The 14845-nt window shown below is 38.9% G+C and overlaps 1 protein-coding gene across 1 annotated transcript in view; it reads right to left on the bottom strand.

Annotated features, from left to right (window-relative positions):
• Window positions 1-14845, bottom strand: part of CCDC191 (coiled-coil domain containing 191) — a 108973-nt gene that overhangs the window by 15553 nt on the left and 78575 nt on the right. The window contains exons 12-14 of the mRNA XM_036745835.1: window positions 14549-14631; window positions 13230-13331; window positions 3448-3591 (exon numbers count right to left, since the gene is read on the bottom strand). Coding sequence (XP_036601730.1) covers window positions 3448-3591; window positions 13230-13331; window positions 14549-14631 — 329 coding nt within the window. The remainder of the gene's footprint in view (window positions 1-3447; window positions 3592-13229; window positions 13332-14548; window positions 14632-14845) is intronic.

Genomic DNA, 14845 nt, shown 5'->3' with positions numbered 1-14845 from the left:
GCCTGCTGGTTGGCCTGCCTGTTACAAGTTTCTCCCCACTGCAGCTGCCAAAGTAGTTTTTCTGAAGTGTAGGTCTGACCATGTCTCCCCTCCTACTCAATAAACTCCAGTGGCTCCTTATCACCTCGAGGATCAAATAGAAAATTCTATTTCATGTTCAAAGCCCTTTACAACCTAGACAACTGAACCTCCCCTACCACCTTTTCAGCCTTCTTACACCTGACCCCCTCATGTTCTGATCCAGTAATGATGTTCTTCTAGCCATTCCTTGAATAAGACCCTCCATCTCTTTTTCAGGGCATTTTTATCAGCTGTCCCCCATGCTCTCCCTCCTTATTTCCATCTTCTGGTTTACCTGGTCTCCTTTAAGTCTCTGCTAAAATTCCACCTTCTACAGGAAGCCTTTCCCAATCCCTCTTAATTTGAGGGCCTTCCCTCTGTTGATTATTTCCAGTTTATCTTACATACAGCTTGTTTGTACAGCATGGTTGGAATGTTTTCTCTGGCATTAAATGGTGAGCTCCTCAAGGGCAGGAACTATGCCTTTCTTTGTATGCCCAGCACACAATGGGTGCTTAATAAATGCTCATCGACTGAATGACTAATGCTTTTAATGAGAATTTGGCCAAACTGGTCACCAGTCTATTGGGTACATGTTACAGGTGTCTATTATAAAGAGTCGTAAACATTTAATTTTTAAAATCAAATTTGAGCAACTTATACTGAATAATGTCATACTGCTCAACTATAACTTGATATGAGAATGAGAAGAATGCCAGCAGCCTTATTTCAGATGAGTTTGTGCATGTCTATATTGTCTTTTCTTTACCTTGCGAAAAAGATACTCTTGATCGGGAGAGCTTATCCTTTTTTTGTGTCATGGCCTTCTTTGGCAGCCTAATGAAGCATATAGACCGCTTCTCAGAATAACATATTTTTAAAAAATTCATAATGGAAGGAAATGCTAAATTTCAGTAAGATGTTAGCAAAAATAAAGACTCTGTATGTGCATATTTATATATCTGTATATATATATATAACTGAAATTATCTATAACAGAAATGTATGTATATATTTACACACAGATATATCTATATGTATACAGATATGTATCTGTGTATGTATATATGTACATAAATATAAATTTCAGTTAGATGTTAGCAAAAATAAAAATGTATCTATATATACATTTCAGTTAGAGCTTAGCAAATATATATGTGTATATATATCAATCAAATAAAGATACATAAAATATATCAATGAAGATAGAGCTGTGTGTGTGTATATATATATATATATATACACACACACAGCTCTATCTTCATTTGTGTAGAGCACACACATACAGATATATTTTTATTTTCACTAACCTCTAACTGAAATTTAGCATTTTCTTCAATTCTGAATTTTAAAAAATATTATTCTGAGAAGGGCTCCATATGCTTCACCAGACTGCCAGAGGAGTCCATGACACACATGAAAAAGGATAAGCTCTCCTGATCAAGAGTTTACATTGATCCATGTAGAAAGATATTCTAGACCAAGAGTACTTAAATCTTTTTTAATGTGTCATGGATGGGAACTTAGATGAGAAAAAATATATATCACAAAATCTATAGCTATCATCTATTTCTATTGTTCTATCATCTATATATCTGTATCAATCTGTCTGTATCTGTTTCTATAATCTATCTATATCTATCTGTCTACCTATCTGTATGTATCTGTCTCTGTCAATCTATCATATATCTGTCTATCTGTGGGTATGCCTTCATCTACTTTATGTATCATCTATCTACCTATCTACCCATTTCTGTCTCTATCATCTATCTGTTTGACATCTATCTATCTCTATCAATCTATCATCTATCTGAATCCATCTGTTCTATCATCTATCTGTGTGTCTGTATCTATCAGTCATCTATCTATCTGCCTATTTATCTAGCTCTATCTGCCTACCTACCTACCTACCTACCTATATATCTATGTAGCCATCATTTATCTATCTACCTATCTATCTATCCATCCATCCATCTTTCTGTCAATCTATCCATCATCTATCTATCCATCCATCTATCTACCTATCTATCCATCATCTATCATCATCTATTATCTATCTATCCATCTGTCTATCATGTATCTCTATCTATCCATCATTTATCTGTCTATCATCTATCTACCTATCTAACCATCATCTATCATCTATCTATAGATCTACCCATCATCTGTCTGTCTATCATCTATCTATCTATCTACCTACCTACCTATGTATCCATCATCTATCTGTCTGTCTATCATCTACCTCTATCTATTTATCTATCTATCCATCCATCCATCCATCTCTCTATCAATCTATCCATCATCTATCCATCCATCTCTCTATCTACTTATCTATCCATCATCTATCATCTATCATCTATCTATCCATCTATCATCTATCTCTATCTATCCATCCATCATCTGTCTATCATCTATCTACCTATCTATCCATCATCTGTCTGTCTATCATCTATCAATCTACCCATCATCTGTCTGTCTATCATCTATCTATCTACCTACCTATGTATCCATCATCTATCATCTACCTCTATCTATCTATCTATCTATCTATCTATCTATCTATCTATCTATTCATCCATCCATCTCTCTATCAATCTATCCATCATCTATCCATCCATCTCTCTATTTATCTATCCATCATCTATCATCTATCTATCCATCTGTCTATCATCTATCTCTATCTATCTATCCATCAGCTATCTATCATCTATCTATCTATCTACCTAGCTATCCATCATCTGTCTGTCTATCATCTATCTATGATCTACCCATCATTTACCTGTCTGTCTATCATCTATCTACCTACCTATGTATCCATCATCTATCTGTCTGTCTATCATCTACCTCTATCTATTTATCTATCCATCCATCCATCTATCAATCTATCCATCATCTATCCATCCATCTCTCTATCTACTTATCTATCCATCATCTATCATCTATCTATCCATCTGTCTATCATCTATCTCTATCTATCCATCATCTATCTATCATCTATCTACCTATCTATCCATCATCTGTCTGTCTATCATCTATCAATCTACCCATCATCTATCTGTCTGTCTATCATCTATCTATCTACCTACCTATGTATCCATCATCTATCATCTAACTCTGTCTATCTATCCATCATCTATGTCTATCATCTACATCTATCATCTGTCTGTCTATCATCTACATCTATCTATCTATCTATTTATCTGTCCATCATCTATCTATTTTTCTATCCACCTACCTATCCATCCATCCATGGTTTTTCCCTATCTGAGTTCCCAGCCTCTGTAACAATGATGTCTGGAACCCTGTGAGGAGCCCTGTTCCAGAGGGGGCCTGCTGGCTGAGGGGGAGGTGGGGGCTGCCTGGGGGTTTGGGGAGGGGTCCTCTCACCTCCATGTTGTACCTGCTCTGACTCAGGAGTCTCTTCCAGGGCTCCAGGCCCTTCCCCCGCAGTAGGGCCCGCTTGTAATGGTCCTTGGCCTTGGCCTGGAGCTGCTGGTTCCTCTCTGCTCTCCTCTGCTTCTCTAGCTCTCTCTGGGGAAAGAAGGGACCCCAAGACTTTAGTGTGGCCATGGAGGGGACAGGCTGGCCCCCAGCAGGGAGGAGGTCTGGGCACCCGGCTTTCTTTCACTCCCAGAGATCAGTGTGGCCCAGTGGTAGGCTCACCCACCCCCCAGCAGGGAGCAAGAGGCCTTGAAAAGGAGGGGGGGTCCACCCTTGCCCTGTCTGGCCACACCAGGGACAGTGGGGAGGGGTCCCTGGTCACCTGGGAGGCCTTCTGGGTAGCTCTGGATGGACAGGCTTTTCTCTCGTTCTCCCTCACTCCCCCCAGTGGCTTCCTCAGAGCCAGGAAGGCAGCTGGGGCAGGGTGATATTTGCATAGGCCTCAGCCCTCCCCTCCCCCCTTGGCCTCCACCAGGGGGCACAGGCTTTGCTCCTACTGGAGCCTGAGCAAGCTCATACACACACACACACACACACACACACACACACACACACACACACACACACGCACGCGCGCGCGCGTGCATGCAGGACCCTCGGGACACTAGGCCCACGGGCATCCTTTCTGAATGACAGGCAGCATGGGCAGCATTTGATCATTCCTGGTAAAGGGCCCATAGGCAGATAGTCAAATGCCACCACAAGGCCTGCGGAGAGACCAGCCCTTCCTTTCTATTCTTCCTTGCTGAAAACAGCCTCTAAAAAAACCCTTAAGGACAAAAAGTGCCCACAGTGAATGACACAAGCCAGTCAGAGTCCTGAGCCCCTGGGCTGCCCCTGCGGGTGGCACCAGTGGAGACAAGAACAAAAGCTTCCCCAGCGCCTGACCCAGTGGCAGAAGCTCAACGATCAAGGGGATCCTGGCTCCTACTATCTCACTCCTCACACTTGGCCTTTGGTTAGAGAGGGCTGGCAGGTTAGGACTCGCCTAAGTCCTCCCCTCTGCATCTGAGCGATAAAAGGGGAATGAGGAACATGACTCCCTGCAGGGGACGAGGGAACAAAGAGCCCTGGTCAGCTCCAGCCTCCCATCAGAACCACTCTGGCGAGCTCTGAAAACAGTGGGGAGGAGGAGTGTGTATTCTGCATTCTGTGAGGCCATAAGATGAAATAAAGTGAGGCTAGCAAGCCGAGAGGCCAAACACGCTCCCCTCAGAGCCGTCTTCTAGTAGCTGCACTTGTCGGACTGGAGTAGATGAGAGTCAGATTCCATCTGGAAAGGCCTACAGTGGTCTCTCCTTTTAAACAAGAAGATGGGGTGGAGGGAGGAGGGAGCGGGAAAGCTGGATAAACTTAAGTTTCTTTATCTACAAAGAGAACAAAGCTAGAGCAATAAAGGGGAATCTGCCAGAAACAACAAGGCCTTCAGGGGAAGCAGGAGTCTCAGTGACAACACCAAACGTCCCAATGCCTGTGGCGCACATCCCCAATGCCTGTCTGTATAACTCATTCCCTGGAGAGAGTAAGGGAGGATTATAATGCTGTGAGCATCGAATGGAAAAGCCACCTTTGTTCAAATGAACAAGTTCCCTTCTCAAGGAGGCTGGCATGATGATAGAGCACAGTAGTAACATTAATAACAGTAATTATTATTAACACTAATAACATTAGAGCATGGTAGTAGTAATAATAAAAATAGCATTTCATAGCACTTGAAAATTTGCTAAATGCGTTAAATACATTATCTAATTTCACTCTCACAACAACCTCGTGAGCAGGGGTATGCTGGTAAATCATTCGGTTGGTTTCCTGGGAGGAAAAAATGTACTCTTGACGCACTTTTAAGTTTAATAGGTATTATTAACTTTTTCTCTGTCACTTTCTTAGGTCTAGACAGTCAACAAAACAATAAATCAAGCCCTGATTTGTAGTGTTTGCTGATCTCTGAGGTGTAAATGCTCACACTGAATATTCCATAATCAGCTCCCTAATGGGTGGGAGCTGGCTCTAGCACACCCTGCCTGGGAGGCAGGTGTTACTATTACCCTCAATTTACTGGCGAAGAAACTCAGGCAGACAGAGGTTAAGTGACTTGCCCAGGGTCAAAGCTACTTAGTGACTCAGGCAGGATTTCTGACTCCAAGTCCCATAACGCTATCTATTGTACCACCTAGCCACCTATATTTAAGTATGCCATTCTAGATAGAGATGTTTCTGAATTAAGTGTAGTACACAGAAGTACTTGTACTGTTTGACTTTGGAGGGTAGGCTGGGAAGTGTGAAGAATCCTACGTTTGCATGCCTAGCGTGAAAGTAAAATCTACCAAAGGAAACACCACTGATGTGGATTTCATGTCTCAGAGTTTAATTAATTATGACTTGAGGCTTTTAACCTGTCCATCTGGCACAAGCTGTTGACTAGGATCCCGTGAGAAAAGGTTAGCAGCTGTAACAATGCTGTGTATTTATTTATATAGCGGGTGCAACAGAAAAGCTGAACGCATTTTAGCCCCAAACTTTACTTAGCCGGATTGCTTGTGGAACGGGATATTCTGATTAACTAAGTTTTATGGTTATCTGAGGATCAATTAAATTTTCTGATTAGCTAAAGGTTAAGAAGAAATGCCATCTTATTTTGCTCCTTGTCTTATATTTTCAATTTAATTCAACAAAGCTTTATTAAGCTTTATTACTATGTACAAGATACTGGGTTAATTGCGGAGTATCAAAGACAAAAATGAAATAGTCCCTACCTTCAAGGACTTTACATTTTATTATGTATAGTAAATATACAGATATACACAAATTTATAAAGAAAAATCATTAGAAGAAGAGAGTACTGGGAGGTGTGAGGGGAAATCAGGGCAAAGTTCACATCAGAGGGGGTACTGGAGTTGAGACTTGGAGGAAGACAAGGATTCTCAAAGTCAGTTAAGTGTGGAACACATTACAAACATGAGGGGTGACTTGTGTGAATGCATGGGAGTGAAATGCAGAATGAGAAGTCTGAGAAGCAAGCAGCACAGCTTGATTAGAGGGTAAAATGCATGAAGAGGAACAATACGAAATAAGGTTTTGAAGGTGAGATGGGCGGCTGTAGCAACCCTGAGGTGCCAAGCTGAGGAGTTGGAATTTACCCTAGAGGTCATGCAGTAAAGCTATGGAAGGCTTCTGAACTGGGAGGTTATATGGTCCAATCAGTGCTTTAGGAAGATTATTTTATTCTATTTTTCTGCTTAACAGTATTTTATTTTTTACAATTATATGTGAAGATAGATTTCAACATTCACTTTTAAAAGATTTGTAGTTCCAAATTTTTTCCCCTCCTTCCCTTCCTCTCTTCTCCCCTCCCCAACAGGGCAGGCAATCTGATATAGGCTATAAATGTACAATCATATTAAACATATTTCCACATTAGTCGTGTTGTGAAAGAATCAGAACAAAAGAGAAAAACCACAAGAAAGGAAAAAAAAAAGAAGTGGATGGCATTTTCCATCATGAGTCTTTTGGAATTGTCTTAGATCGTTGTATTGCTGAGAAGAGCTAAGTCTATCAAAGTCGATCATTGCACAGTATTGTTGTTATTGTATACAATGTTCTGGTTCTGCTCACTTCACCTTGCATCAGCTCCTGTAAATCTTTCCAGGTTTTTCTAAAATCTGCCTGCTCATCATTTCTTATAGCACAACAGTATTCCATTACATTCATATACCACGACTTGTTCAGCCATTCCCCAGTTGATGGTCATCCATCCCCTCAATTTCCAATTCTTGGCCACCACAAAAAGAGCTGCTATAAATATTTTTGTACATGTGGGTCCTTTTCTCTATTTTATGATCTCTTTGGGATACAGACCTAGTAGTGGTATTGCTGGATCAAAGGGTATATTCACAGTTTTATAGCCCTTTGGGCATAATTAGGAAGATTATTTTAGCAGCTATGTGAAGGATGGGCTGGAAACGGGAGAGATCAGTTCAGAAGCTGTCACAATAATCAAGGTAAGGAATGATGAGGCTCTGAATTAGGGTAATGCCCATGTGAATGGAGGAGGGCTAGGCATATGTATAAGAGAGATGTAAAAGTCGAATCTATAGAACTTAGCAACTGATTGGATACAGAGGGCGAGGAGAAGAGAAGAGTCAGAGATGATCCTGAGGTTACAAACTAGGGTGATTGAGATGATGGTGATGCCCTTAAAATAAACTGCTATGTATGGAGATAAGGTGAGTTTAGTGAGGAAGGGAGAGATGAGCAGTTTTGTTTTAGACATGTTGAGTTTGGAATGCCCCTGGGACATCCAGATAATGCTATCTGGCATGTGGATGGTGAAGGTGCTGTGATACTAGAATTAAAAAAATGGAGATTAGGGCTGGATATCTGGATCTGGGGGTCATCAATCCACACAGCTGGATGACCTCAACAGGGAAGACACTATGGAAAGAGAAGAGGGTTCAGAATGGAGACTTGTGGTATGCTTAAGGGGATAGCAAAGGAGACTAGAGAGGAAGTAGTCAAGCATGGAGGAGAACTAGGAGATAAAGTGAGGTGAGAGAGATCAGAGCAGAGCAGAGGTGACAGACTGGAAGAACAGAGAAGGAGGGAGGGACTAGTAAGAAGAAGAAATAAGACAGAGAGAAAGACATAATCACAGGAGAATAGAATAGAGAGGGATAGTCTTATAGTTTAAAATCATAGAAGTATCAATTATGGCTAATGGTGAGATCAAAAGTGTGATTATTCTCATGGGTGGCTGAGTTAGAGTTAAGATGTGCTAGTAAATGTTTAATAATTGGCTCCACCCTCCCCAAAGTGTGCCCAACATAGTTTTTAGTTTAATCTTCAATTATTAACATTTCTCCCATCACTATCTTAAGTCTAGATAATCAACAAAATAATAAATAAAGCCCTGATTTGTAGTTTGCTGATTTCTGAGATGTAAATGCTCACACTGAAAATTTAACAATTGCCAGAGCCCTGGCACATCCCAGATGCAGTTCATAGAAGCTGAAGAAGGATATGAAGATTGGGATTTTTTTAGGGGTGTGCTGACATGGAGAGGAAGAGTGTGACCAAAGGTGACTTGGAGGCAAACAGATGGCAGCAACAGGAGTAATGATTAGATCATTACATAGAAGGATTGAGTGAATTGTAAAGAAGTTAATGAGTGACGAAAAACAACCAAGACAAGATCTAGAGATGGCCAAATGGAGTAAGGAGTATGCTGACTCCTCCTCCTGGGGACATCATAAGAGAAAGAGCATCCAACACTGGAGACAGGGACTAAGGATGATATGTGATCACTAGAAGATGGAGTGTGACAAAAGTTCTAGAATAAAGATTAACAACAGAGGCTGACTCTTGAGCAGATACAGCAGGTGCATGGGGCACAAGAGGGTGAAGGGTTAGCTTGAACTGGAAAAGTAGCCAGGGACAATGATTTTCACCTGGGCAGATGGCAATTGGGATACAATGATTAGGGAAGCATTTTGAGGCTCTTTTCTTCACTTTATAACATTCATTTACTTCTAAAAGGCACCAAGGGAATAGAAAAAACCATTTACTCCCCCTTCATTTAGACACCAAAATCTGACCTTGTTCACTTAATGTCTTCCAAATTATAATTGATACTGGTTTGTCAACATGAACTTCATGGGTTCCAGCAGAAGCAGTATCATACCATTGTAGGAAGGTAAAAAGGTTTTCTGCACTAAGATGGTAGATCTAAGGAATACTCATAGAACATGAGTCAGTTTGGCCAAAAAGCTATATAGCTATATAGGGTTTTCTCTAGTCTCAATTATTCAGCAAACATCACAAGCAAATGAAGATTTCTTTTGCATATTTGTCTTTCACAGACCTTAATATTATGGGAAAAAAGGTCAAGGAATTAATTAATTTAGGGCACAAAATTTGGTTCTGCTAGAGTGATGTTTGGGAAAAGATAAGCACTGGGCCAAGATCAATGTGATAAAAATCCATTTGCTTTGCAACTACTTCATCTATCAATCAACCATTAATCAAAGAAGCTTCCCTACAAGGCACGCACACAATTAGAGAAGTACCACTCTTGGAAGTGTAACTAGTAGTAAGGTTTTCAATGACATATCATTTTAAAGTTAAAGTTGGTTCAGCAAAAGTTGCAGGATATAAAATAAACCCATATAAATCATCAGTATTTCTATATATTACCAACAAAGTCCAACAGGAAAAGACATTTGAAATAACTGCAGACAATAGAAAATACTTGGGAGTCTACTCACCAAGACAAACCCAGGATAAAAGACAATTAAAAAATACTTTTTACACAAATAAAGTTAAATCTAAACAACTGGATAATTATTTAATTGCTCGTAGGTAGCCTGACCCAATATAATAAAAATGACAATTTTACTTAAATTTAGTGTCATGTCAAACTACCAAAAATTATTTTTTAGAGCTAGAAAACATAATGACAAAACTCATCGAAGAACAAAAGGTCAAGAATATTAGGGGAATCAATGAAAAAAAAATGTGAAGGAAGGTGGCCTAGTGGTACCAGATCTCAAACTACTACAACGAAGTAATCATGAAAACAATCTGATATTGGCTAAGATATAGAGTGGTGGATCAGTGGAAAAGATTAGGTACACAATACACAGTAGTAAATGACCATAGTCATCTAGTGTTTGATAAACCCAAAGATCCAAGATTTTGGAGAGGAACTCACTATTTAACAAAAATTGCTGTGAAAGCTAGAAAGTAATTTGATAGAAACTAGGTATAGACCAACATCTCACATCAGGTTGTTGTGTTTGTCCTTCATTCTCAAAGAGGACCATGACATCAGGGAAATGATGACATGACTTGCAGTTGACTTTGATTTGAGTGAGGGAGGGGCTGGTTTATACCAAGATAAGGTCAAAATAGATACATAATTTAGATATAAAGGGTGAATATCATAAGCAAATTGGGGGAGCATGGGAAATTTTACTTGTTAGATCTATGGATAAGAGAAGAATTTATGACCAAACAAAAGACAGAGAGCATTATAAGATATAAAACGGATAATTCTGATTACATTAAATTAAAAAAGTTTTTGTACAAACAAAACCAATGCAACCAACATTAGAAGGAAACCAGCAAACTGGGAAAAAGTTTTTATAGCAAGTTTTTCTGATAAAGGCCTCATTTCTCAAATATGTAGAGAACAGAGTCAAATTTATAAGAATATGAGTCATTCCCCAAATGATAAATGGTCACAGGATATGACCAGATAGTTTTTGGAACATAAAATCAAAGCTATCTATTATCATATTTAAGAAATGCTTTAAATCAGTATTGATTAAATGCAAATTAAAACAATTCTGAGGTACCAACTCACACCTATCAGACTGGTTTATATAACAGAGAGGAAAATGACAAATGTTGGAGGGAATGTGGAAAAACTTGGACACTAATACACTGTTCTGTAGAATTGTGAACTGATCTAACCATTCTGGGAAGCAATTTGGAGCTATGCTCAAAGGACTTTAAAACTCTTTAGCCTAACAATACCACTACTAGGTCTGTATCCCAAAGAGATCAAAGAATAGGGAATAAGACATTTATGTACAAAAATATTTATAGTAGTCTTTTTGTGGTGGCAAAGAATTGGAAATGGAGGGAATGCCCATCAATTGGGGAATGGCTGAATAAGTTGCGGTATATGAATGTAATGGAATACTATTGTGCTATAAGAAATCATGAAGAGGATACTTTCAGAAAAATCTGGGAAGACTTATATGATACAAAATGAGATGAACAGAACCAGGCGAACATTGTACACAGTGACAGAAATATTGTATGATGATCAATTGTGGATGTCTTAGCTACTCTGAGCAATACAATGATCCAAGGCAATTCTGAATTATGAAAAATGCTATCCTCCTCCAGAGAAAAAACTGATGGAGTCTGAATGAAGATTGAAGCATACTTTTTCACTTTATTTTTTTAAGCGTTTTTTGGTCTGTTTTTCTTTTGCAACATGGCTAATATGGGAATATGTTTTGCAGGACTTCATATGTATAATCTATATCAAATTGCTTGTCTTCTCAAGAAGGGGAGAGAGGAGGAAGGGAGACAGAATTTGGAATTCCAAATTTTTAAAAACAAATATTAAAAATTAATTTTACATGTAACTAGAAAAAATAAAATAAGAGGAAAAAAGTTAAAGTTGGGTTGGTTTTATTTAAAGTAATACCTATGTGCCCTACAAGAAAGGAAGGGAAAAGGGGATGAGAGGGGAGGGGAGTGATAGAGGGGAGGGCTGACTGGGGAACAGGGCAACCAGAATATATGCCATCTTGGAGTGGGGGGAGGGTAGAAATGGGGAGAAAATTTGTAATTCAAACTGTTGTGAAAATCAATGCTGAAAACCAAATATGTTAAATAAATAAATTTAAATTAAAAAAAATAAAGTAATACCTATGCTACTAAAAAGTGCTAGATGAAAGGCTAAATTTAAAAGAAAAAAAACCTAGGTTTTGAAAAAAAATTTGCAAGAAATATATCAGCTACAACAAGTCTGATAAAAAAAACTTGACAGAACTGATACACCTCTATAAGAATAAAAATATGGACTTTCCAATCCAACTTAATTCAGCAATTTATTAAATGGCTACTGCATTCCAGGGCATTGCTGCAAGGTACTGCAAATGCAAAGACAAAAATGAAAAGTTCTCAAGCAGCTTATACTACACTGGGGGTTCTACAACATGCATATAAGTGAGAAATGTATTTTTCCAACTCTGATGGGCTGGCCACGATGTTCGAATGCCAAATGCATACTTGCCTAAAAGACTATTTTATGGAGCACTCATATAAGGCAAGCACTCACAAAATGGTCAGAAGAAGCGATACAAGGACAGTCCCAAAGTCTCTCTGAAGAACTTCAGAATTGATTGCATGACATGGGAGGCACTGGCACAGGACTGCTCAGCATGAGGTGCCCTCATCAAAGAAGGTGCTATGCTCTAGTTCAAAAGTAGTTCAAAAGAAACACGAGATGCGTAAATTTAGATCATCCACCCCAAATGTTCATATGCACTACTTGTGCCCAACCTATGGGGGAGCATTCTGAGCTCATGATCAGCCACAGTTAGATACATTGTAACTCGACTCTAACATAGTGATGTCATCTTGGTCTTCTTCGAGAAGGAAGGACAACAACCAACCAAACAAGCATAAGTGAACAAATACAAAATGTACTCCCAATACTTCAATGGCTTAGTGATTTCATTGGTCACTCCATTGATTCAAATGGTAATCCATCTATGCCTGCCCATGCTGTTCTACTCTTGTCCACATCCCCCCATAAATCTGCCACAGGGGCTCCACTCAGGGTGCTGGCAGCCTTCCCTTACATTTCCTGACATTGTGTTGAAACACAATGAGCTCTCTATGGTTTCTGTCTTCACTATTGCTACCTGACTAGCTCTTTCTTTCTTTCTGTTTTTGGTCACATATTTCTTTAAACATGTTTCCTAAATAAGTCCTTGACTGAGGCCTTCCACATTTCCCCCTGACATTATGAGGATAGCAGTGGAGTACTCTGGCTGTCTACCTGTTACCCTTTACCCTTGCCACAGAACTAGTCCTCTTCTCTTCTTATCCTGTTCTTCTCTGAAGTTCCTCATTGCTTGTAAGTCATATTGATTATGAAGACACAGTAGTCCTCAATAAATACTTACTGGTGGCTATTTTCTACTCACCATTTTCTTCAGTCTCTTTTCTTCTCGCCTCTTTTCAAGTTGGATCTCTTTTTCTTCTGCTTCTTTTCTCTGACGTGCCACCTCTTGAGCCTTCAGTTGAGCCTATTTAAGGGAAAAATGCATAGAAGGAACCAGATTCCCATGTTTTCACCTGTGACCTTTGTGAAGAAATTGGATTTAATAGACTGGAAAAATCTTTTCCCTGCTTCTTCTCCACCAAGACATCTACGGTCTCTGAGAGAAACCCATACTTGAAGAATTATAATAAGATTTAGAGCTAAAAGAAACCTCCTTAATATAAATGGAGCAAAACAGTGATATGTTTAATGTTATGATGGGGGGCAAAAGTGGATTTCTTTCAGAAAGGCTCAATTTACGCTCTTGGATGGACAATTAAATTTTGGTCATAAACTATCCACTTTAAGAGTGGATAACACATTTACCTATGACTTTCAGAATGTGACTTATATACTGTATACTTAAGGAGATCTGTTGTGTCACCCATATGGCAATTCCTCCAAAACAAATCTAGTGTGCTGGAGGCCACAGATCACTAACACTGCATGGAGGCCAGTCATACATACAGGACTTCCCTCTGTTATTCCTGCGACTCTCAGTAAATGATCTTTTTCGGTTACTTATTCCTCTGATGACATCCTTTACAATTCTTCAATCCCATAATTCTTCACAATGTGCTACAACCTATTCATGCCCACCATTCCCCTGTCCATTTCCCTTTTGGTGACTGACAACTTTAATTTTTTGGAGACTGTGGTTTTCAATGATGTGTAGTTACTACTTATTCTAAATTTGTCAGCCTATCATTATCATTTCATTTCACTAAGAAACTTGTCTACAATTGTAGTTCTTTTTTTCTTGGCACATACGTAGGCTTTCTTATTACAGGCCTCCCTTGGCTCAAAGCACCATGATATGTCTAGCAATCACCCTTCTACTAGGTAGAATGTGGTAGAGGAAATTCCTTATATCAGTAGTTCTTTACCTGTGTATGCTTAGCTATAACATGCTAACTAATGCAATCTTATAAATTAAATTCCTCAAATTTCCTAACATTCTTTTAGTAGTTTCCTCCTACCTAAAGTACATTTTATTATTAACAAAATCAATGGAATTAGCAGTCTTTTCTATTTGGCCAATATGTTGTTACCTTGTTTCTAAGCAAAGTTTTATTTCCAAAGCAGCCTAAATATCATTGTCCTAAAAGCTTGATAAGTAAACAAAGCTGTTTTTCATTAGAAAAAAACCCCAAATCCTACAAATGCCTTTCCTCGTCTCAAGTAGCCTTCTATTTTTGTTACCAATTTTTCTTCTTCTTGCTTTTTCTTGATCTCTGCTAAGATTTTCTTACGTTCACTCCTCTGGGCAGCTCTTTCCTCCATGGCTGGAAAACAGTAACAAGGAATTTCAATATTTCATACCTGAAGGATAATGTCAAATAAAGGCTTCCACTTTACATTATAAGGGATATTTCTCTCTTTAGATTTCTTAGGTGTTAAGTATTGTGTATATAATATATAAGCATATGTGTTATAAACATACATTCGTATACATTTCTATATACGTCTGGTCTAGGGAAGAACAATTACAAAAGCGTA

The sequence above is a fragment of the Trichosurus vulpecula genome, chromosome 2 (assembly GCF_011100635.1).
Source record: "Trichosurus vulpecula isolate mTriVul1 chromosome 2, mTriVul1.pri, whole genome shotgun sequence".
Taxonomy (NCBI): domain Eukaryota; kingdom Metazoa; phylum Chordata; class Mammalia; order Diprotodontia; family Phalangeridae; genus Trichosurus; species Trichosurus vulpecula.
The sequence above is the reverse complement of the archived record's forward strand: the minus strand, read 5'-3'. Positions and strand labels throughout refer to the sequence as shown.